The sequence below is a fragment of the Diabrotica virgifera genome, chromosome 2, assembly GCF_917563875.1.
Source record: "Diabrotica virgifera virgifera chromosome 2, PGI_DIABVI_V3a".
Classification (NCBI taxonomy): Eukaryota; Metazoa; Arthropoda; class Insecta; order Coleoptera; family Chrysomelidae; genus Diabrotica; species Diabrotica virgifera.
This window is the reverse complement of record NC_065444.1, coordinates 259,403,054-259,428,465: the sequence shown is the minus strand read 5'-3', so window position 1 is coordinate 259,428,465 and position 25,412 is coordinate 259,403,054. Positions and strand designations below refer to the sequence as shown.

The 25,412-nt window shown below is 32.9% G+C and overlaps 2 protein-coding genes across 5 annotated transcripts in view; both read right to left on the bottom strand.

The window, feature by feature from the left end:
* Positions 1 to 12,592, bottom strand: part of LOC126880563 (52 kDa repressor of the inhibitor of the protein kinase-like) — a 30,856-nt gene extending 18,264 nt beyond the window's left edge. The window contains exons 1-2 of one of the 2 annotated variants that reach the window (XM_050644510.1): positions 12,357 to 12,592; positions 9,268 to 9,484 (exon numbers count right to left, since the gene is read on the bottom strand). In XM_050644510.1, coding sequence (XP_050500467.1) covers positions 9,268 to 9,484; positions 12,357 to 12,427 — 288 coding nt within the window. In that variant the 5' untranslated portion in view covers positions 12,428 to 12,592. The remainder of the gene's footprint in view (positions 1 to 9,267; positions 9,485 to 12,356) is intronic. The other variant, XM_050644511.1, reaches the window with a different exon arrangement.
* A 3,404-nt stretch (positions 12,593 to 15,996) lies between these two features.
* Positions 15,997 to 24,277, bottom strand: LOC126880564 (uncharacterized). Of its 3 annotated transcripts, XM_050644512.1 has the most exons (7): positions 24,063 to 24,276; positions 23,879 to 23,956; positions 22,500 to 22,766; positions 22,243 to 22,394; positions 18,525 to 18,740; positions 18,051 to 18,181; positions 15,997 to 16,228 (listed from the first exon to the last, which is right to left on the bottom strand). In XM_050644512.1, exons 1-7 carry the CDS (start codon positions 24,225 to 24,227, stop codon positions 16,068 to 16,070), a joined length of 1,170 nt encoding a protein of 389 aa, XP_050500469.1. In that variant the 5' UTR covers positions 24,228 to 24,276; the 3' UTR covers positions 15,997 to 16,067. The 3 variants fall into 3 exon arrangements, with proteins under 3 accessions (XP_050500469.1, XP_050500471.1, XP_050500470.1); XM_050644514.1 differs by lacking the exon at positions 18,525 to 18,740 and having other exon boundaries at positions 24,063 to 24,277; XM_050644513.1 differs by lacking the exon at positions 23,879 to 23,956 and having other exon boundaries at positions 24,063 to 24,250.
* Between the last annotated feature and the right edge of the window lie 1,135 nt (positions 24,278 to 25,412).

The following is a 25,412-nucleotide window of genomic DNA, read 5'->3' as shown; positions in this document are numbered from 1 at the left end:
TCCGACCACATATTTATAGAGTCTAAGCGAGAGAGTTTTTCTTCAATAATATTAGCAATCCTTGCTGTGAGCTTACTACACAATAGCGCACCCATGAGTTCCAATCTTGGGAGAGTCAAGGGTTTTAGCGGAGCGACACGACTCTTAGATGCTAAAAGTGAACAAGATACTTGTTCTGATCTATAAATCACACGTAGGTAGATGCAAGCTCCATAAGCCTTTAAACTTGCATCCGAGAATGCGTGAATCTCAACACTAGTGATTTCTTGACTTAAAAAGAGACACCGAGGTATATTTAAATCCTTAAAATTAGAGAGACTGCGAACAAAATTTAGCCACTCATGCAACGTATCTGCATCTATGATATCGTTCCAATTAATTTTGGAAATCCAAATTTGTTGCATGATTAATTTAGCGACAACTGTAACTGGGTTAATTAGGCCTTGAGGATCAAATATTTGGGCAATCATTGACAGTACTTCTCTCTTGGTGTACGAGTCCTTTAAGGTAAAATTTGGGAGAGAGATTGAGAAGGTGTCAAGAATAGGATTCCAACATAAACCTAAAACCTTATTGGAGCCATTATCTGGAGCTATTACATAAGTAGTGTTCGAAGAGAGAGAAGAGATATTTTTTAAAAACAAGTCTGAGTTAGAACACCATTTATGGAGAGAGATACAAGCGGTTCCAAGCAAACTAGTTATTTCCTTATGAGCTTTAAGGAGAGTCTGTACATCATTAGCGCCATAGAGAATGTCATCAATGTAACAACTATTTTGAAGAGCATCACTGGCCTGAGGATACTCAATCTGATGAGTTTGTGCCAGTTCCATTAAACAGCGAGTACTCTGAAAGCTAGCGCTTTTAGTTCCATACGTTACGGTTTGCAATTCAAGACACTCAATGTCTTTTTCAGGGGAGTCACGCCAGAGAATATTTAAAAGAGAGGTTTGAGCAGGATTTATTCTAACTTGTCTATACATTTTTTGTATATTCGTTGTAAAAACGAAGGAATACAATCTAAACCGTAGCAAAATGTCAAAAAGTTCCGGTTGAAGAGTAGGACCTTTGAGTAAAATATCATTGAGCGAATAACCACTAGAGCTTTTCATCGAACCATCAAAAACAACCCTAAGCTTTGTTGTTAAAGATTCTTCCTTAAACACACAGTGATGCGGTAGAAAATATTTATTTTCTAACTTTTCGTTGGTTAGAGAGAGAGGCACTATTTTCGCATGTTCGAGAAGAAGATATTCATTAATGAAAGATTTATATTGAGCGTATGTACTTTCGTTTTTTAAGAGCCTATGTTCTAAATTCATAAATCTTTTAAAGGCCATTTTAAAGGATTCACCTAACATTTTATTAGCGTTTTCAGAGACAAATGGAAGATTTACTTGAAAGCGACCTGAAGGTAACACAAGAGTAGTTTTGCTAAATATTTGTTCCGCTAATTCTTCATCGGGAGTTAATTTACTAACGAGGGGAACTTCTTCAATTTCGAAAAATTGTTGAAGCAACTTATCCAACTTATTTTCTTCGGGTTCGGATTGAACAAAGAGAGAAACATTTGACTGAGAGATAGCCAAATGTGAATTACGGTGAAAAACCTGAGGATTAATTGTACCAAAAATAACATAGCCTAAGTGAGTATTCTGAAGAATGGGAAGATTTTTTCCTAACCGTATAAATCCATCCGTCAATAATTCACTATAGATATCACCAGCTAGGAGCAAATCAATTTTACCCGGAACAGAATACGAGGGATCTGCGAGAGTGAGATCCTGTGGGACTTTTATTTTACTTCTATCTATAGTAGCTCTAGGAAGCCTACAAGTTATACTATCGAGTACAGCGAAAGAAGTTTTAAAACTTCTGTCCTTTACATTATAGGGGAAAAATTCTAAGTTTAACATTTCGTTTGAGAGTGAGGTGTTTTCGGATATGGTTGATATCTGCAGCTGTTTAAAATAAGGGATGAGTTTTAACTTCTCAACCAAATGACGAGAGATAAACGAATGTTGGCTCCCATTATCTAGGAGCGCTCTGGCATGCATGGGTCTGCCGTCTTTCGAATAAACGGTTACTAAAGCGGTAGCCAACAATACATCAGTTTTAACTGATAAAGCGGAGAGAGATGTGGCTGCCTGAGAATCTGGAGAATTTTGCATATCTAAAGGAGGTCTGGATGAGCTAGTAGAAGCTTCATTTTGGCTGCGATTATTAAAAGAATGCTGAGTAGATATGGGAGCGACAACACGAGAAGCACCTTGAGAATTTTGAGGAGTTTGAGCATTGCGCTCACGAGAGAGAGCTTGCCTATTGATGTTCCTAGAGGAAGAGACATTTTCAGAGGTTCCATGGAGGGATGAGTGATGATGACCCCCACACAAAGTACATGATCGAGTAGAGCCGCAATCTTGAGAGAAATGTTTACTACCCAAACAATTAAAACACAGTTTCTTACCTTTTACAAAATTAAATTTTTCCTGTAAAGAGAGGCATTTAAAATCATTACACTGATAAACCTTATGAGCATTACTTTTACAAAAAATACAATTATTATTATCAGAGAAAGAGTGTGATGGTTGGTCAACTGATGAGAAGAAAGATGCTTTTGATTGAGATCTGTTATTAACCTTTTTATCATGATCTGAAACATTTAATTTTTCCTGAATATCACACTTTTTCTCGAGAAATTTAAAAAACTGTGAAAGGGTAGGTAAGGTCTTTGTCCCAATATCATATTCAAAGGCCCTATGTGTAGCAAAATCTAATTTTTGTAAAAATATTTCAATTAATAGTAAATCCCAATGCTCAATTGGTACGGACATATTTTTCAAAGCGAGCAGCGTCTGCTGAGCCAGAGTTAAAAATTCGCGTAACGCCTTTGAATTACTTTTAACTAGAGATGGAGCCTTTAACAATTTTTGAATGTGTAAGCTAATCACTCGCGATTTGTTTTCGTAACGATCTTTGAGAGTTTTTACAGCTATATCGAAATTTTCGTCGATAACTTCGATGTTGTCGATCAACTGGAGGGGTTCATTTCGCAGGAACGATTTAAGGTAAATAAATCGTTGCACATTATTGAGTTCTTCATTGTTCACTATTAGCGTCTCGAAGAGCTGGTAGAACGAGTTGAACTCAGAGAATGACCCGCAGAACGTTTGCATGGTGATCTCCGGAAGCCTAACCTTAGCAGTGGCCATAGTTGACTGAGTGCTATTTGATCTGAGAGGAGGGGGGCCCAACAATAACTCGTCCATCTTACGCTGTAGGCCCGCGAGAATAGAGAAATATTTTTGCTCAGTTGTTACCCTGTCTTCTGCTTCAGTACCGGCTTCATCAATCTCGTCTATCTGATCCATTATTTCTTCATATTTTAAAAAACAGGTTTTTAATTCTGTTTGCCGAAATTGAAATTGTAGCGCATCCTTTTCCGTACTAGCCTTTTGTGAGAGCCAGTTTTCAATTCTTGTAATTTTAGCCTTCAAAGGCGTCCTTTTTTTCTTGAGGTCTTCCATTTCTATCCCGAATTCGATTGAGCACACACGGCGAGAGAGAGTCTATCGATACGCGGCAAAATCTAAATTACACTGGAGAGTTTTTTGTCAATTAACAAGCGCGGCGAGAGAATAAGAGTCTAAGTTTCACAAAGAGATACAGCGTCTACGTTAAATGTCTACAAAAGTGTTTTTGACCGTAAAATGTCTTTGAGCAGAGTTTACCTTGGATCAGCAATAAAAGATCAACAATTAAAAAATGGAAAGAGCTCACCAAATTAGTCCAATTGATAAAGCAACAGGCGGCAGCTACTAACCACACACAATAACTTCACTTCCTTTTACTTAGAGTTTATCGCGACGCGAACTAACAAGTCTTGTAGAGGTATTACACACAAAAATGTCCGAAAAAGCGGCACAAACGCGAAAACCAAACCAAAATCCGGGTCGATATAGACCATCAAATGGTGTGAGTTTTTATTCAATCTCACCCCACCGTGGCAAAAATGGTTTAATTATTACCTTTTGCCTAATTGGACATAGGTGAATATTTTAGGACCACACCCGTATGTCCCGTCCTTCGATATAAACAAAATAGTGAACTTTTAGGAGAACTGGTTCGAATAATTTGATTTGGTCTGGTTTTAAAGGTGCTAATTAATACGATAGAAAGGGTTGTGTATTAGCGATAAATAAGGGTATCCGGCGAACAAAACATTTATTAACAAAAAAAACAACGAATTTAACAAATAAGCGGCTTAACGATAAATGATATTCTTAATAGCGAACGAGAGAGAGTAAGAGTCTTTTTAATCTATTAATTATTGCGGAGAGAGTATTTTTACGGCGAAGAGAGACGCACAAGCGAACAAAGTGTTCAACTCGGAGAGCAGAAAGAGACTGCTGAAATTCTATTCAAATCTCTGCACTATTATCTTTGATAGTTTAGTTTACACTATTCGCCCTGAAAAAGGGCAAAACACATGTTACACTTCTTTGGCAACATGACCTGCTTTTACCCCGAAACGATAAAAATGCAGATGTCTATTTTATGAAACACACAACGCTACACTCAAGTTTTTCAGAGAATTAAATATTTTAAACACAATACAGATTGTCCCAACAGATTTACAGAGAGATATTTTTATAAAAGCAAATTAATGTAAATAACTGTTGTTTTCACAACAGGTACCATTCGATAGATTTTTCAAAAATATTGAATACGTGTATTTTGCAGTTTATTTTCGATCTGATGTTCATTTTGCGAAATATCGCAGGGTTCGTATTTAAAATTTTTAATTGCTCAGCGTTTGATGTTAAAACCCCGCTCGAAGCTAGTTCAGCTGAAATCCACGTGAGGTCGTCATTGTGAAATCGCTTAGTAATTTATTTATTTAATACATCTATTGAATTTCTTTAGGCTTGTTTATTAAACTAAACAGATAATGCGATGGTAGGGGAACCTAAGCGGGTATTTTTGCAGTTACTCGAGCGTGTCAGATTATCACATAGGGAGAAACCTTGTACCATTGTAAATGTACCTATACCATATATTGGTTCTTAACAATCTTATTTGGTCGACTCTTCTCTATGCAGTTGAGACATTTACCCTTAAAACATCAACCGTAAATAAGTTGGAGGCCTTTGAAATGTGGATCTACCGGAGAATTCTCAAAATTTCGTGGACATCGCATACCTCAAACGAAGAAGTGCTGCATAGCATAGGCAAGAGAAACTTTTCAACACAGTGAAAATTAGATAAACATCATACCTTAGCCACATACTGAGAAATAATAAGTAGGTACCAATATATGCTCAACTTATAGTGAAAGGAAAGATCGAGGGATGGAGAGGACTAGGAAGAAAAAGACTATCGTGGCTCAGAAACATCCGACAACGGACAGGGCTAAATTTTGAACAACTAACAAGAACAGAGCTGAAGACAGAGAAGAGTTGCAATTGTAGTAGTCAACCTCCATTGAGGAGAGGGTACTTTAAGAATAAGAATGATATAATATGTAGTTCTTTTAAATTGGTGTGTGGTTATAATATTGTTAGCTTTGCTATATTGTGGGTTGTGTTTTATGTTGATCCTGTTTTTCTAGAGTTTGGTATTGCGAAAAAATATAGTTTGTTATCTGTTATCATTAAAACAAAGACCCAACAAATCAAAAGTAACTGTACAGCAGAAGACAAGAGACACAAAAAGAAGAATTATTCTTCTTTTTTTTTAAACTATAGTGTTTAGTATACTAATATTATAAAATACTATCGATATCAGATCGAACTGAATTATCTTACGGGAACATTTCAGACAATTTTTTCAACCCACAAAAAAATGGAAACCTATACTCATCAGGAATTTCTTAATGAATTTTCAGCTTCATATGGAAATTATACATGGGTATTTACAGATGGTTCTTTAGATCCCGAGTCGAGGACAGTAGGTTTTGGGGTACACATACCTTCAATCAATTATAACTATGCATCCAGATTACATGAGCACACTCAAATATGCACTGCAGAAATTATTGCAATTAACAAGGCAGTATCTGTTTGTATTGAAAAAAATATTAAAGAAGCAATAATTTTTTCAGATGCTAAAAGTGCTATCCAAAAATTACTTAATCAAGTATATTCAAATGGGAAATAAGCCACAATTTTACCTAAAAATGATTTTATTAACGTTTCGACGCCCAAGTCGGGTGTCGTTGTCAAAATACAAAATAATACTAAATAAATAAAAATGTTGTTGCTTAGTAAAAAATTCTTCTAATAATTTATTTAATCTGACTCATTTATATCGATTATATTATATTATATTATATTATATTATAAACGATCAAGAAGAGACAATAAAGTTTACAATGGAAAAGGAATACAATAACACCCTACCTTTCCTCGATGTTTTGGTCTCAAAGAAGGATACTGGATATGAGACTCAAGTGTATAGAAAACCAACACACACCAACAGATATCTAAATTACAAATCAAATCATAACATCAACGTTAAAAAGGGAATCATTAAATCCTTATATGATAGAGCCAATTGTTAACATCTGTTTTATTAAAAAATGATTATCCCATATCGTTTATAAATAAGGAATTGTCAAGATTGGATCGAATGGAACAGAACAACTTAGAACGGGATCCTACAACACTCACAAGAAATAATACGAGGAAAATATCAATACCATATGTAAAAAGACTATCCGAGAAACTTAAAACAATAGGAAATAAATTTAACATATCAACAACATTCAAAACAACAAACACTTTGAGATCTATTCTATCTAAAACTAAACCTAACAGTGAACAAGAAAGAACAAAGAATTGTATTTATAAAATACCTTGTGAATGCGAACAATTTTATATAGGTGAAACGTCAAGACCAATAGACGTTAGAGTAAATGTACATCAGTCTTATATAAAAAATAGAGACTTTGATAGATCTCAAATATGTCAACACGCATGGGATAATGAACATAGAGTTCAGTGGAGAGATTCAAGTATAGTCCTAAAAGAAGCAGATAGTAAAAAGAGAAAAATCAAAGAAGCGGCTCTAATTATGCTAAATGAAACCAATTGTGTCGCAAATTCCTCGGTAGAATGCAGTAGGATGTGGTTACCCATATTAAAGGAGGAAGTCAATAGAAAGAAAATAACACAATTAGTAAATCAGTAACATATCGAGTTTAGTATTTTAGTATTATTTAAAATTTAAAATATCAAGTCAGAATTTGGTATTAGTTTTGAGAGTAAACTAAATGTAAACCCAAATACTTACGATGTCGGGATAGTATCACGAGGTTTTTCCTGGTTTTCCCTCGTGATTTACTATGGAATCTCTAACGCGAGAATTTCAGTGCCACCGTTGCATTTGGTTGTCTTTTTAAAGACAGATCACATGCTATGATTTTTTGTGGCGGATATTCTTGAGTTGGGATTGATTTCATGTAATCGAATGAACTATCTTTTAGTAAAGTCGTCCCAGGAACGCAACTCATCAATATTGGCAATATCATTTTAAAGTCGTCTACTTTAAAATGTATAATACGTGTCTGAATTGCCGATATAAATGAGTCAGATTAAATAAATTATTAGAAGAATTTTTTACTAAGCAACAACATTTTTATTTATTTAGTATTATTTTGTATTTTGACAACGACACCCGACTTGGGCGTCGAAACGTTAATAAAATCATTTTTAGGTAAAATTGTGGCTTATTTCCCATTTGAATATACTTGATTATAAAAATGCCACAAGAAAATAGTTTCAGAACAAAAATTACTTCTTTAAGAAGAAGGTTCTTAACACCGGGGAATTCATTAAGGAGGGACCGAAAAAAAAATATGTTCTTAGAAAAACTCGAAATCGTCAGCTTAAGATAAGGTAAGTTAAGTACACGCAAAACAGTGTAAATTTCAAAAATCTTACGATTTGAGCGGGGCGTAAGAAAATGGGTGAGTCACAACGTTTCACAAAAAAAAACGAATATTTCGCGAAATAAACGTCAGATCGAAAAACTAAAAAATACGTGTTCAATATTTTTCAAAAATCTATCGAATAATACTAAACAAGACACCCCACGGAGAGGGGAGGGGGGTAAATTCAAAATTTTAAATACGAACCCTGCGATATTTCGCGAAATGAGCATCAGATCGTAATACTGCAAAATACACATATTCAATATTTTTCTAAAATCTATTGAATGGCAACAAACACAACCCCCACGGAGGTGGGGTGGGGGTTACTTTAAAATCTTAAATAGGAGCCCCCAATTCTTATTGCAGATTTGAATTCTTGACGTAAAAATAAGCAACTTTTATTCGCAACATTCTTGACAATTATAGATAGATGGCGCTATAATCGGAAAAAACGATTGGTGGAAATGGAAAATTAAATTAAAAAATGGAGACTCCCACACTTCATGGAAAACTTAACTTAACTTTTTTTGGTTTTAGCACCCACTCTGCATAATCCAATAGGTCCCCATAACGCTTGAGTAACTGCAAACTAAGCATACTTTCCTCCCCTACTAGGAGAATTTTTTGCTAAAAAACATGGCTAGTTGTTAAACACATAACTTTTTTATTTTCCAACATAAGCAAATGAATCAAAAAAGAAAATGTTAAGAAAGTCAGAGGCTACAATTGAGTTTTAATTTCAATATTTTATATCAGCGAGAATATTCCACAGGTTGTTCCGAACTTTAAGGAAAAAACACAGCGTATGATTGTTACACTCGGTATAAAATGACCTTTACCTGTCTAGCAACAATATTATTACAACGATATTCTTAAATAATAAGGCTATAAAACATACTAAAAGAATCACTCAAATCGGACAACAGGTTTAGGAATTTTGAGACATCGAACATGGCCCATTTTTAAGGTGTTCGGCTAATTTTGCCGGTGTGTATATTATTATTAATTATTTATAAAACTTGATTGTCTACAGTCTACGCCATCTATAAAGCACGGCCTATGCCAACGTCAGCACAGTAGGGAGAATTTTAGACTTCCCTTTTATACCTACCTACTTTTTATTGTGAACCATTTGTGAACCAGTGGTGTCATGGTGCGGGAACGCCGTTCCGGCACTGGTTAAGAAAAAAGAAAAAAAATAAATAGAGGATTTAGGTTTTGTACACAAAAAATAGCAGTGCGTTCCGGCACTGCTAATTTTGCCATGACACCACTGTTGTGAACTCAATGTATAATTACTTTTTAAATAATATGAAAATGATTCCTAATAATACCTTTCGAAGTTCTCGTTTTGGCCGCACACTTTTTGGCAATTCATTAAATATAGTTGGTTCTGCTTGATTCAACAAATTACTTTTTCCTGTGGTAGTTTCATAAAAATAATTATTTTCAAAGTGCTTCGAACAGATTCTGTGGTTTTTTGTGGGTGTAAAGTTTTTAATTTTCATATTATCAATCCAAAGACTTCTTTTTGGTTCGTCTTTTGGAAACCTATATAAAAAGTAAACGTTATTAATTCCATTTTCGTAGTAGCCACACGGTAGGTAGGTACATTAAAGTGTTAATTTTTAAGTTAATAACCGATTAAGAGGCAATATTTAAGAATAAAGGAGTATTTATTGTATTTTCATCTACGCACACATAACAGAAATGTTTATTAATTTATGAAGCCTTCTCAGAGGCATCTTTCAGTGCGTCACAGCTTTTCGGTTTCTTTGTAACGCATTTAGTTGGAAGTGACAGCAAAAAGGTACATCCGTGATTAAAGTCATTTATAACATTTATTCTAGTTGTTGATAGATGGCGCTATAATCAAACAAAAAATGATTATGTATTATCTATACAACTATAATCTCAATAATCTGTACAATTTATAAGACTATACAAATCAAAGAACGTTCCTTTTTATAAATGTAATAAACACGATTAATTTGTTTTTATACCAAATTACGATTACGATTCTAACAACTGTTAGATTTAACTAAAATGTCATGCTATGATTCTCTTAATTCTTAAAATCATATGGACGGCGCGGCCCTGAATGACACACTGAAAAACTGAGAAGAACTTTAAATTATAGTCCTATAGATTAATTATAATGGGGAAATTACATGAAAAATTACTTTGTAAAAGACTAAATCAAATAAGACACGAAACTGGACTTCATCCAAATCAATATGGCTTTAGGGAAGGAAAATCAACACAAGATGCTATTAATAACGTTTTTAATATAATTGGGGGGAGCACAAAGAAGTATGTTTTGATGATTTTTATAGATGTTTCTGGAGCTTTTGACAATTTATGGTGGCCGGCATTATTCGAAAGACTTCGACAGATGCATTGCCCCAGAAACTTGTACGGAAGTTTCAGAAACTATTGTCAAGACCGATATGTCAGCTTAAGTTGTCCAATGGATAAAAAGACGAAACATATAACTAAAGGTTGTCCACAAGGTTCAGTGTGTGGATCCTGAAGTTCTAGGGAGCATAGCATAAGAAGAGAACTAGAAATAAAATCAAATGGAGTACTTGAAAATATAAATGAATGGATGAAAAATTAAACTAACTATATCAGAAACAAAAACAACATATAGCCTTATAAAAGTAAGACTTGAAAGAAATCCAAGTATACAAATAAGGGGGAAGGCAATAAAAAGAACAAAAATAACTAGATATCTTGGTGTCATAATCGATGAACCAAGACTCTTTACAAACCATATAAATAGCGTCTGTGAGAGGCAGCGAAAGTCATGCATTGCATTGCAAGCCTAGCACAAAGGAAGTATAGAATTCCGTTCCAGCATATGCGCGTATACCTGAGTACGATACTTGCCTCAATTGTAGGATACGGTGCAAGTGTATGGGCACACAGACTAACAAATAATATAAATATTCAAAAACTGAATAAAGCACAAAGAGGTTTCCTTGTTAGAATGACAGGAGCCTTCAGTACTACAGCAACATCAGCTTTAACAGTCTTGACTGGACTGGTGTAATGCCCATGCACTTGGAAGCACAAAAACGTGCATGTAGATATTGGCAAAGAAAAGAAAATTATGAAAAAATAATACCTACAATTAATGCGAATAGAAATCAGAACAAAAAGAGAATTAGAAGAAATATTAAATAGAAAATGGCAAAACGAATGGGATAATTCCCCTAAAGCAAGACGTCTTTATAATTTCATTCCAAATTTAAATAATATACCAAATTATTTTAACCCAAAAAAAGGATTAATACATTTTCTTACAGGGCACGGCCCGTACCCTACATACCTACATAGATTTAACTTAAAAGACAATGAATATTGTGAATGTGGAGAAATAGGCACACCAGAACACATAGTATTTAATTGCGAAAGACAAACAAATACACAAGAACTACAAAGAATGAGAAGAGACCTTGTTGGCATAAATATAGAAAATATAATACAAAATGAAGAATTATTTAATACACTAAATAATTTAGCGGACATAATATCAAAGAAACAATTAGAATTATATAATATTAGATGAGGAAGAAATCAAGTAAATAATATCCAACCTCTATGAATTTGAATAAGAAATTATACAGAAAAAAACTTAAAATTACATATAAAAATATAAAATAAAATATTGGAATAATTAAATAAATATTTAGATAGGTAATAAAAAATTAAAAATTAATATCAAATATAAAATAAAATAAAATAAATCAAAAATCAAAAAATTATTAATCAAACAAAAAAAATTAAACTAAAAACCTGAAATTTTAAAACTCAATGGTCTGAGGCTCACCTAAATACCATTGAGAATATCATAAAGTCGATTAGACCTGCACTTAAAATTATTCGTGACTATTTTTAGATGAATTTCTCATCTGAGAATGAGAAATGGGAGCACTTTTATAAAAATTATATGTTCAAAGAAAAATTAATAATTTATCTTTTTGTTTATTAGTTTTTGTTTATTTGTTATTATTTGTTCATTAGAATTGTTTATTAGAATTGTTTACAATTTGTAGTTTTCATAATTAGTAGTAGATTAGGGCTATTGTTAATTAGTCAAATATAGAAAATTCTTAAAGTAATAATGTAAAGATAAACTACTGTAATCCCATCAGAAAACGACCTGGATTAGTCACAAGAGGCCAGGTCATTTGTATAGTACTATAAATAAATAAATAAATAAAAAAATAAAAAAGTCCTATAGATATTAATAGGTAAATAATGGATAAATACCTAAATATTTTTTCCGATGATAGCACCATCTATCAACAACTGGAATAAATATTATAACAGTGCATGTATCACGGACCAACGGACCAACCTACCTTCTGTCACTTGTGACGCACTGAAAGATGCCTCTGAGAAGGAGATACTATACCTGTGAAATGTAACTCCCACTTCATTCTTAGTGCTACGGCTTTTACAACCGTAAGCCGAACAATTCACCATATTAAAGAGTTAAAAAAATTGCTAGTTTTCACTCAGAAATCGCACAAAAATCACTAATAAAACAAGTGGTGTCAAACCTCAGACGGCACCAAACGAATGGCGGACCCGTCAAAATCGCCTTCACTTTCGCTGGAAGGATAGATAACGCGTTACATCTCCTGGTCTCCTGGTCTCCTGGGAAGTGTAAAACTCTCCATACTCATCAATAAAAATTTGTGTGTGTGTGTGTTGTATTTTAAAATACAGAAAAAATATTTGAGGCACAAATCTAAATCTGGTCAAGTATTTTTACGACGTAAATATTTATTTTGTGTGTTATACCGCCGAATCCACTTAGTGACAATAGGGGAGTGCAATTAGAACGAAAACATGCATTGTTTCGGAATAATTCAAACAAGCTTATATTTTTCTAAAACTGTTTTTGTTAGTTTATATACATGTTAAAGTAAAAAGTTCTACTCGCAGATTTGGCCGCTAATTGTTTATTAATTGTTTAAACAATAACAGTTGTTTTGTATAAATAATTTTAAAAATATCGTTGAATTCATCATTTTACTTTGATCAAATATGTTTCTATTTTGTTTTTGATTATACTGAATCCGAATATGGCATTACAATTTGAAAATTCTTATACAAAAGCCCTTATACAGTATGCTAGGAACCACATGGAAAACTTTTTTATTATCAATTTTACGGAAAAAAGTTATTCTTCATAAAATACTCTGGATTATTTTGGCGTTTTTCAAATTTTAAGTAGCTAATAACTCGACAACAGTCAATTTTAGAGAAAAAAGGCCCAACGGATCTAAAAAAAATTTGTACGAAGTGAAAAAATTACACACACCTGCAAAATTAGCCGAACACATTAAAAATGGGACATGTTTGATGTCTCGAATTTACTAAACCTGTTGTCCGATTTAAGTGATTCTTTTAGTAAGTTATAGCCTTATTAGTAAAGAATATCGGTGTAATAATATTGTTGCTAGGTACATGTCATTTTATACCGGGTGTTACAATCATACTGTTTTTTTTTCTTAAAGTTCGGAACACCCTGTGGAATATTCTAGTATATATAATATTTTAAAATTAAAACTCGATTGTAGGCTTTTTTAACATTTTCTTTTTGATTCATTTGCTTATGTTGGAAAATAAAAAAGTTATATGCTTTAACAACTAGCCATGTTTTTTATCAATAAATCCTTATAGTAGGGGAGGAAAGTATGCTAAATTTGCAGTTTGTACAGATGTCTCCTATTTAAGATTGTAAAGTAACCCCCCAGCCCACCTCCGTCGGGATCGTGTTTGGTGCCATTCGGTAGATTTTTGAAAAATATTGAATAGGTGTATTTTGCAGTTTTACGATCTTATGTTCATTTCGCAAAATATTGCAGGGTTCGTATTTAAAAATTTTAATTTACCCCCTCCCCTCTCCGTGGGGTGTCACGAACCCCCACGGAGGTGGGGTGGGGGATTTAATTTAAAATCCCAAATAGGAGCCCCCAATTTTTATTGCAGATTTGGATTCTTCACGTAAAAATAAGCAACTTTTATTCGACACATTTTTTCTAATTATGGATAGATTATGGAAAATTTAACTTAACCTTTTTCTGATTTTAGCACATACTCTTCACAATCCAATAGGTTCCCATAAAGCTCGAGTAACTGCAAATTTAGTATACTTTCCTCCCCTACTATGAGGATTTATTGATGAAAAACATGGACAGTTGTTAACGCACATAACTTTTTTATTATCACACATAAGTAAATGAATCAAAAAGAAAAATGTTAAGAAAGCCTAAATCTACAATCGAGTGTTAATTTTAATATTTTACATGTGCTAGAATATTCCACAGGGTGTTCCAAACTTTAAGAAAAAACACAGCATGATTTGTACACCCGGTATAAAACGATATTTACCTGTCTAGCAACAATATTATTACAACGATATTCTTAAATAATAAGGCTATAGCATACTAAAAGAATCATCCAAATCGGATCAGTGGTTTAGGAAACTCGAGACATCAAATATGTCCCATTTTTAAGGTGTTCGGCTAATTTTGCCGGTGTGTGTATTTTTGCGAATTTGTTTAAAATATTTGTTTATCGCCAAACGTCACTAAAATCATTCATTATTGTACTCATTTGCCCTCATTTTCGACAGTAAAGTAACACTTTGTTGTATTGAAAGAAGAATGTTACTTTACCTGCCGCGATAATTATTCAAATTAACCGAGATTGAATGTAAGTGGTCAATGGCAGCAATCGATTATTTATTTGAGTGAAATTAAAATTTATTTACTTTAATTATTAAAAATATTGTACAAAATTTATCTTATTATTGATAAAATTTATGTCAAAAATAAAATTCTGTAGTGTTTCGCAATTATATTCATACAAAATAAATCAAAACTTTACAGATTTAGTAATTAGGTAGGTATACAATATTGATAACTATCGATTCAACATCAAAACCGGCCATCATGCAAAAGTCATCTGTCATTACTGTCATACGAATTTTTTATTTCGTCTAAAATTAAAAAAAAATCCTCAAAGTTGTAAGTGTTAATGTTTTTTATGATTGACGATACAATTTTGTACTCACCACCTCAATACTCTTTATCGAACGCGTCTGTAGCTCGCTTCGCTTCCTCTGCTCGTAATATCAGACTCGTTCGATAAAGTGTCATTTTACTGACTGACTTTACTGAAATTGGTTAAACAATTTTTCGACCGCGGTACCGCGTGACACCCTGTGTATTTGTTATAAGGATTGTTATACGGATGTATTTCTTTGAGTAAGTTTGTGCAAAAAATCGAATCAGAATAATTTACCTAACGGGGGCGACGTTACAGACTATACTAATAAGTAGTTCAAACGGTCAAAACAAAGAAACGTACACTCATTAAAAATGCACTTGAGATTCTCGTATAATCAACATTTACTGAATCGATCCAGGAAGAGTCAACTCCAACTAGTAAAAGTTGAGTTAAATTTTTAAAATCAACTTTTACTGCTCGTTTCAGTTGGAGTTGACTCCAACTAGTTGGAGTCAACTCTAACTGAGAATCAACTTGAACTCTAACATATACACATCGACGTTCGTTTAACTTTATGTTTTGACTTAATTTGTTTGAAAATGAATCGTGATGCATGAGAAAAGTTATAGCGGACGAACAATATTACAAAATGTACAGTGACAAGGGTACTATATAGAAACAAATTTTGCCGTAACTGCAAAAACTTTGGAGTCACTTACAATCCGACAAACTAGAGGTGGCGCGTGACCTTGAGCGAAAATACACAGCGACAAATGCAGAATACGAGAAGGTCAGCCGCCAGTACTCGCTTGTCGCATTGTAAATCTTCGATAAAATTTTTAGAGTTAGATGTACAGAAAATGGTTTCTTCCTGTTTTTAGTAGAAAATAATGGATAGTTGACTAATTAACTATACTTACGAATTGCACTGGGCGGAATCTCCCACTAACTGATGAGCATAAGCTCCAATTATAACATGTTAGATTGTAGCCAGATCTGAGATTTTCTTTATTTTAATAAAATACTCTGAAATCAAGTAATTTTTTTATTCAATTCCTTAATAATAAAATTGCCTATGTTTTGCTTCTAATGTGAGTGTTGGTTATTCAATATTTTGGTATAACCATTTAGATATACCCCAGCCGTTTATTCCATTCACTTCAACGGTATTTGTTTGAAAGTAAGTTGTAATGTTTCTGCTTTCCTCTGTCGAAACTTGAGAAGTATCGGTAACTTTTACTTGAATTTGATAGTCTGTCTTGCCTAAAATTAAAAAATTGAAAAATCAATATGTAGGCACATACAACAAAATAAGAATACTTATGGTTAAAACCACAACTAAGAAAGACCCAGATGAATATAGTAGAGCAGTGGTTCTCAATATTTTTGAGTCATGTACCACAAAATACTTTTTATTATTTTTGGTACCACCTAACTGAAATATCTATCTAGCTAGGTAATCCAAATGGTGGTGCTAATTTTGGCACCAGTAATACATGTACCACAGATTGAGAACCGCTGTAGTAGAGTATCTACATTGTAGGCACTAAATTATGAGAAATGAACATTGAGTTTTAATGACAACATTGTTGCCAGGTTGTGGTTATAGATAATTTATCAACTGTTAATCTAGGGAAATAGCCCTTTCAGGCCTGAATTTTTTTTTAGTGAAAATGAAGTTTCCCTTTGAATAAATATGATATATGGTATCTAAAAAGGTGTAAAAAATGCAGAAAAAAAATTCATTGTTTGAATCTGTCACAAATGACATGTCACGTTCGTGCGCTCTGGGCTTATGTTCTATGAATGCGGGATCGTAAGTGTATGAAAAAATTCATTTTTATTAAACGTAAAACACCATTAGGACCAAATAAAAATTATTTTTATAATTGTTTAATATGATATTACATACTAAATAAAATAGAACAAACATTTTTTGATGAAATGTCATGTCTTTCCATTGCCTCTTTGCTGAAGAAGAGCTCGTTGAAGGAACAGGTTCTTCATCCAATACAGGTTCTTCATCTAATACAGTTTCTTTAATATCCTTGTCATCAGTGTTATTTTTAAACATCTGAACGTCAAAATCAACATCATTTTCGCCATCTAAATCTTCTCTTTCGGACTAGTTACCATCATTTAACACCCCTAGAGCCAAATCGTGGGTGAGAGGTACACCTGTAATAATTAGAAAAACTACTTTTATCATTAAAATATAGAAAAATTAATAAAAAGTCAAACCAATAAATATTTAGTATTTTAATTTCCTGCTTTGAAAATTGAATGTGTGACGGCAACTCACTATCGTGATATTCAAATTTTACGGGACAAGATCTCTACAAACAAACCAATAATTTTTTAAATCTTGTTTATTATCTTGAAGTTGAAACTTTATCTATACGACAACCCCGTTACAATAACATAAACACTTATAAAAAACAAGATATCTTTTACTTACCTTTATCGGTTTTGTCGTAAAAATACACAGCCTTCTTTATAGGATATTCTATTGCAAACTAAGCGCGAATTCGTTAAACAATTTCAGTTACTCTGATAATACACGATAGACACAACATATTGATATCATCTTTCCTAGTAAAAATATGTTTATTTTGATATTGATACCCACATAAACATGAGCTCACGATCGTGTGAGCCGGTCACGAAAGGGATAGCATACCTTTCACACATAATGCGGTGAAAATAGTATACGAGTCTTCAATAAATTATGTAGGGGTAGTGGCGGATCCAGAAATTTGTGGAAGGTCATGGATCTTGAGGGTGATTTAATTACTTTTAACTTTGATTTAATTACGGCTCTCGGTTTTTTTAGGATTATTGAATTGATATTTATTTTCTGGGGGGGAGGAGAGGGGGTCATAACCCTCCGTGACACCCCGTTGGATTCGCCACTGTGTAGGGGAAATTGGTAGAAAACAAGCCTCGTGTTTGAAGAATGTCAGGGAATGGACCGGGATAGGAAGAGTCGAACTACTGTTCAAAACAGCTCAAGACAGAGAGACACTTGCCGTGTTAATCGTCAACGTCAAGGAGACTATATACACGTTAAAAAGAAGAAACATACCTGCTCTTATAGTAAATCCATAATCTTGTGGCGGATCTTTTATTCCTCCAAATTTGTATAGTTGTAAGCTAGAACTTTGAATTGGATATGTTTTATTTTCTTTAGAACTGTAAACAAATCCCTCAATCATTCTGAAACATAAATTATCTGTAAACATTCCATTCTATAAAATGGAACACAAATGCAAATGATTATAACTGATAATAAATTTCTAAGATACTAATATTTTATACCTGATTGCATCAACAAATCTTAAGCTCCAGCTTAGTCCAGCTCAGCTGATAGAGCCGCCGTAAGTCTCACATACGTTGCACCATAATTTTCGATACTTATCTAAGAAATCCACATGGCAATCCATTGTGGTAAGCTGAAAATTGATGTAAGACTCACTGGTTCAACGCGTATGTTTCGTAAGCTGAGCTTAAAGCACGTCTTAAGCTTAAGATCTGTTGGTGCAACCAGGCATAAACCTACCGAGAAGTAACTATTGGATTACAGGTATGACGTAAAGTAAAGCAATCTCTTCCATCTATTATAAATCGATGCACACATTCCTTCCACACGTAACTCATGTTATCATGGCCCAAGTAACGACTTTTGATTGTATCTATTTTCAATTTATGTACTTGATCATCAATTTTTACTTTTACTAACAAAGTTCCAAACTGCTCGTAATGTGTAGCTTTAGATCTGTATAAAATAAATAAATAAATTGTTAATATTTTCCTGAAGCTATTTTCTTGCGAAATCTTAATACAATTTACTATTTTTAATGGGAATAAGTTACAATTTTCTTTAAAATAAATTGTTGATTTGTTTTTTTTTCTCCTCATCGTTTAATTGCATCTTTGATTGTTGTGGGTTTTGACATATTTTTATTTTGACTCTTCGATTTCCACTTCGGAAATCGTTCTCAAAGCAACCAAAGGTAATAAAATAGTAGTTCACGAAAAGTATGACAAAACATTCATGGAAAATATATTTTGATCGTTTATTAGTAAGAATGAGTGCAGTGACAAAAACCCTCATAATCGGTAGGTGAAGTCTAGACGTGGCACCAATTAACCCCAAAATGTGAGAACATAGAGACAGAAATTAATAGGCTAATGTAATAAGAAAATTAGTCAACTGAGGTTTGCAGATAATATTAAAAGCTTACCGCTGAGAAGATAGATGAGATCATAGAACTTTTAAATCAGCTCTACCTTTCCACGCTAGAGGGGTGATTGAAAATAAATATATCTAAAAAAAATCTTGTAATCAGCGAATATTTATGGGCATGAACAAGATTAAAATACCAGGTAATGACCTAAAAATACCTAGGTCACGAGATTCGCATAGAAAAAGATAACCAAACCGTTGAGCTTCTCCGCCGTAACACCAAGGCCTATTTTACCACTAGGCCCTTGAGGCACCTGCCTCGGGTCCGCATTTTCTTGGGGCCCGGAAAGATCACCAAAAAAATTTTTATTGCAATAACCAGAAAATTCCAGTGTTACCGAATCTGTTTTTTTAAAAGGACATGAAAATGTTAAACTTAATAGTTTTTTACCTATTTATGATACAACGGTGATACTTTAATTGAGCAACGATCTATACGAAAAGATGCTTATAATTCTGTAAGCCATGTTTTTAACATATTGTTTACAGACAACAGTGAAACAGTAGACTTGAAAATTATTATTGCTGAATATTATGAGAACGATATCGATGTTGATGATTTAGTGGAAGACATTTTAAACAACTTTGCAGCATATCTAATATTTTACAAAATCTACAAAGTATTTTTGATTGAACATTACATCATATCGACGTTTACAAATTAATGTAGAAACGTTGCTTAAAATTTATTTAACTATACCCATTTGATACCCATTAGCAACGCTTCAGGTGAAAGATCTTTCTCGGTACTTACTGGAAAGAGTAAAGTCGTATTTAGGAAATTCTCTAAATGAACTAAGTCTGTCATGTTTGGCTTCTTTAAACCTAGAAAATGATATATTACAAAAAATTGATACAAATGCAATAATTGGTAAATTTAGTGAAATAAAAATAAGAAGAAAGCAATTTTAATTTAATCTATTTTGTTTTTCTCACAAAGTATTTCCTACTCATTATTTTTTTTCTGTAGACAGTATTTCTTTTATTAAAATTATTATATTTTAGTTGTAGGTAATTTCTGTATACATTTTGGTTATGTAAGTTAATTAAAATTTTTTTATTCTTGTCTTTAAAATGTACTACATATGTTCAGTGTTATTCACTATATGTTTACTCCCCTGTAAACTGCTTTATTTACAGAGTTAGAAAAAAAAATGTAAACTACAATAGTTATTCGATTTTTGAAATATGATTTTTTGACATATATATCGTACTAGTGGCGTCATCCATCTGGGCGTGATGACGTAATCTACTATTTTGTTAAATGAGAATAGGTGTCGGGTACAAGCTTATTTGAAAGGTTATTCAATTCTCTATTTAGTAATATAAACCTTAAGATAATTATTTATACAGGGTGTCCAAAATTTTTTTCAATTCAATTTATTGCCATAAAAAGAAGAATGTATGTATTGAATATGAATGAAATGTTTATTTAATTCAAAATATCTTCTACTGCTGTTAGAAAACAGAAATAAAAGTTTATTGCACAAATAAAGATTGCTTTTTGCTTAAATTCAATGTTCAAACGGCCAAGAGGCAGATAGATGCTTGAATGCTTGAAAGTAATGTTTATTTGTTTAATAAACATATATTTCTGTTTTCTGACAGCAGTAAAATGTATTTTGAATTAAATAAATTACATACATTCTTCTTTATGTGACAATTAATCTAATTTAAAAAAATTTTTTTGGACACCCTGTATGAATAATCATGTTAATATTTATATTGCTGAATAGAGAATTGAATAACCTTTTAAATAAGCTACCCCTATTCGACGACCCCTATTCTTATTAAAAAATAGTCGATTACGTCATCACGCCCAGATGGATGACGTCACTAGTACGAAATATATGTCAAAAAATCATAATTTAAAAATCGAATAACTTTTCAATTTTACATTTTTTTTGTAATTCTGTAAAGAAGTCAGTTTACAGGGGGGTCAAAATATAGTGAATAACCCTCTACCTATTCAATTTTTACTCATGTTTAAAAATTTATGTTATTGAAAGAATTAAAAAATGTTTCATTGTATTAAATATAAATTTTATGTATTGTTAATAAAAATTTAAATTTCTGGGGCAACTATATTTTTATGAACTAATTAATACATTTAAAAAATTATTATTATTATTAAGTTTAGGGGCCCGAAACTTGGGTAGTGCCTCGGAGCTGATTTAAAGTAAAATAGGCTGTGCGTAAGACTAGCTTGGGCCGCCTTCAGCAAGTTAAACCACATTTTCAAATCGTCTGACATACCAATATATCTTAGGAAAACCTTTAATCAGTGTGTTTAGACAGTGTTAACTTATGAAGTGAAAACGTTGGCCATGACAAGGAGAATAATTGCAAAAGATCCACCTGACTCAATGGGCGATGGAGACTGCTATGTTGGGCGTTTTACTGCGAGACAAGATCCTAAACCGCCGGCTACTGCTACTACGAAGGAAGATCAGGAGTGGCCGATGCAGTAGAGAGAATAGCAACACTGAAACGGAACTAGGCAGACTACGTGGCTCGAATGACAGATAACAGATGGACAAAGCAAATATTGCAATGGAGACCAAGAGATGATGCCCACCGAAGCTCAGGTGGTCGTCCCCCAATACGTTTTACTGACGATTTAAAACGTTGCGATAGGAATTGGATACAAGAGGCACAAAATTGAAACAGATAGAAAATGATGAGGGAGATCTATGTCCAGCAGTGGACAAGCGAATATTGAATGATAATGATAATCAGAAAAGTTAACCTCGCGTAGGAATAAAAGCAAAAAGGATGTTGGTGATTTATTCAAATTGAATCATCTTGTAATGCTTTTGGATGAAAAGCATGGCACATTGACGCAACGAGGGGTAAACTGAAATACCATTACTTATCCCACGCCTTTTTTTCTTAAATATTTGAATTTAGGTATTTATAATTAAATTTTTAAATCCTGCTTAACAGCAAAGATTAAATTGTCAATTAAACAGCTACTGCCACTTCATCTTCACTCATACACACATACTAGTTACAGTTACAATTTTATTACCTTTTTAAATTAAGAAAGTGGTCTCTATTCCATTTTTCGTAGGCCAGGCGTTTTGCAAAATTTAATGCATCTGCATCTTCAAAATGGAAGACGGGTATATCAGTTATCCATATACCTTGAACTTCAACTTTATGGGTCTTACTAATATTATGCTGTAATAATAAATATAAGTTATTTACAAGAATAACAGTTTTTTAGATAATTATTTATACGCAGTATGCGTGCAATAAATAATAAATAAAGAAGAATAGACTTACATCACAGTCAGCCATTTCTCCTCTGTAAGTCACTCTCCACGCTTTCAGCGGTTCAATTATGTTTAGTTTAAGATCGTCAGTAGAAAAGGTTTCTCCATAATCTTCATTTTTATCTACATACGGGTCTAAACTGATGGAAGCTTTAAATTTGCTTTCACCAATTTTCAAGAACATATATCCTGTTTGTTTACTGTTTCTCCTAGTAACTTTTAAAATCACAGAGTCTCCGTATTTATCTGATCCTTCCAATGAGATTACATCAATATTCTGAAAAAGGTAAGCTGAGAGAAAGCTGTACAACAGGAAAAAGGTAAAATAAATATAATAAATAAAAATATAGTCCATAGAAAAACAGTTTGCTGAAGTAAATGATTTAAAGAAATATTTAAAATAAAACAAAAAATTAAAGAACCAGTAGAAGAAAAATTTTTTTGTAATTCTAAACCTATTAATGAAGTCGCAGACAGAAACGAAGTAATGAATAAGCTTGTTTCAAGATGCCCAAACATTACTTTTTAGGACAGTCAATTCTAACTGTCTAAGAAACACGAAAACACATCAAAGAAACCTGAAACGTAAATCACGTTTCATGGAAATAAAACACTGCTAAACAAATAGACGTCCGGCCATTTATGAAACTTTCCGCAAATAAAAATGTGTTATGAGCATGAATCACACTCGTTTCATTGGTAGGCGTACTTCAAGATTTGTCAAAAAGAAAGATAAAAAAATATCTAAAAAAGGCGTAACCCCCCAAAAAAATATAAAAAACAAAAAAACACCCAAAAAAACTTGAGCAACAAGTCATTGGACAGAGCTCAGTGGGGCTTGGTACAATGACTTGGGGCCCAAGCAAGCAATTTTAGTTCCGCGGATAAGCAATCAGAAGATAAAGGCATAGAGCGCTTCACGCTGGCCTAGTTTTTTAAATTCGATTACGGCACCACATTGGAATCTTATTACCCAGGATTCCATTGTGAAGAGCATTTGGCTACGATAGTTGTTCCCCCATCGCGCATCAGCGTGCTATGGGGGGAAAGGAATGGCCTGGGGCATTGGAGCGAGGTGGGGTGATCCCTGTTTTACTCGGGTCAAAACACCTCGCCCCAATGAATTGTTACACCCGAATGTACTTTTTCGATAGGGTGAGTGAACATCTCCCACAGGTCGGGTTAAATCAAATTGCTTGCTTGCTTGCTTCAAGATTTGTTTAGCCGTGTTTAATTTTCATGAAACGTGTTTTACGTTTCATGTTTCATGTTTTTCGTTTCATGTTTCGTTGGTGTGCGGCTTGCCTAAAGGAGAGGCTGCCTGATCTGTCTATTGTGTAATTACTTATATCTTTCTTAATAGAAAAAACATATTTTGTTACAACTAACCTTTTGTGAGAAAGATAATGTTTGTGTTTTTTCTAAAGGGCGAAATTTTTTCCTTAAATTGCTCAGTCTTCGTTTAAACTGGAATAAATATCTTTAAATTAAAACCACCTTTACTGGATGCTCAGGTTTTTGTTAAAATCAGTAGATATATATTTTATACATGTCAGATAAAAATGTTACTTACCCCTATGATCGTTAATATAACATAAAAAAATATAACTTTCAAAAAATACCTTCCATCTTTTCTTTCATAAATTCCAAACCTTGGTGCAGGATTTTTATCCATGCATTTCACAAACACAATAAATAAACATGATATTAGAAGGCAAGTGATGTCTAAATAATACATTGTGTACCTAATGAGTATAATTATTATTAATCATTTTAGTGAAAATAATTATCTTAAGATCGTTTATCTGAAGACATAATTATCAACTTATCGTTTCTGATAATATAATAATGATAGCAAAGATTGAATAATCTAAATAAATTGTGGACTAACGATAATCTTTAGATAAAGTAATGAACATTAAAACCATTCTTAAATATAACAAATTATACCAGGTAAATTTAATTTCCGTCAAAAATTTAGGAACTATTACACGAATTTTACAGGCAAAATATCAACTAAAATACCCACACACATAGAAAAGAAAGGAATAACATCAGCCTTAAAGATAACAAACTTTCGCAAATATATTAAGAACAACAAGAGCCAAAAGAAAAAGTACGAACTTATTACTTACACAGAGTGTATACAAACTTACGTGGTGACTGGAAACGTATGTATAGCAGAACACAAAAAAGCTTTCAATGATAGAAAAACAAAATCCAGGTGACTTTCTTCTGGCTAGAGACTGACTTGCTCTATTTATTTCTTCCAAAGTTGGTAGATCAATTTTCTCCTGTTCTATTATTTCATTATTATCTGTATCTACAGCGTTACTTTCTCCATTAAGCAGCCTACTGAATTGTTATTTTATGAGCCTTGACTTGGTTCTCTTTATATGTTTTTATATATATTTATATGTTCTTGTGCTCTATTTAGGTTTTCCATTTTTTCGAAGTCCTTATTGATTTGTTGCCGGTTTTTCTGTTTGTAGTTTTATTTTTTCTCTCTCCTCTCGAAGTAAAAAAGCTAAACGAAACCAAAATATTGGAGATGAGAAAATATTTAAAAATTAAGCTGCAACATTGAAAAGAGTCCTAACACAATTTGAAGAAAAAGGCTAATATAGTTTCTTCTATTTTTTTCTGTTCTTTTACTTATCGTTTCTAGTTTGGTATTACAACCTCTTCTTCTTCTTCTGTGGATTGTATCTATCTATTTATTTCTTGTCGACCCTCTTCTTCTCTTTTATTTTTTCCAAATAGAATAAGATTTTCGGTAGAATTTTTTCTCCCTAACGTCAATAATTCTTCCTTCTGGTACATAGTTCATGTTTCACATGCGTATAGTACTGTTACTGTACTAACCACCAGATAAGAAGGATGATAAAGCAGGTAAAAGAAAAACACTTTGAAGAGAAATGCA

Coding starts and splice junctions, on each gene's coding strand:
- LOC126880564 (XM_050644512.1), bottom strand. CDS start 24,227: ATGTATTATTTAGACATCACTTGCCTTCTAATATCATGTTTATTTATT. Junction 18,741..22,242: donor CACTTTCTTAATTTAAAAAG/GTAATAAAATTG, acceptor TATTTTATACAG/ATCTAAAGCTACACATTACG. Junction 18,182..18,524: donor AATCCAATAGTTACTTCTCG/GTAGGTTTATGC, acceptor TTTATGTTTCAG/AATGATTGAGGGATTTGTTT.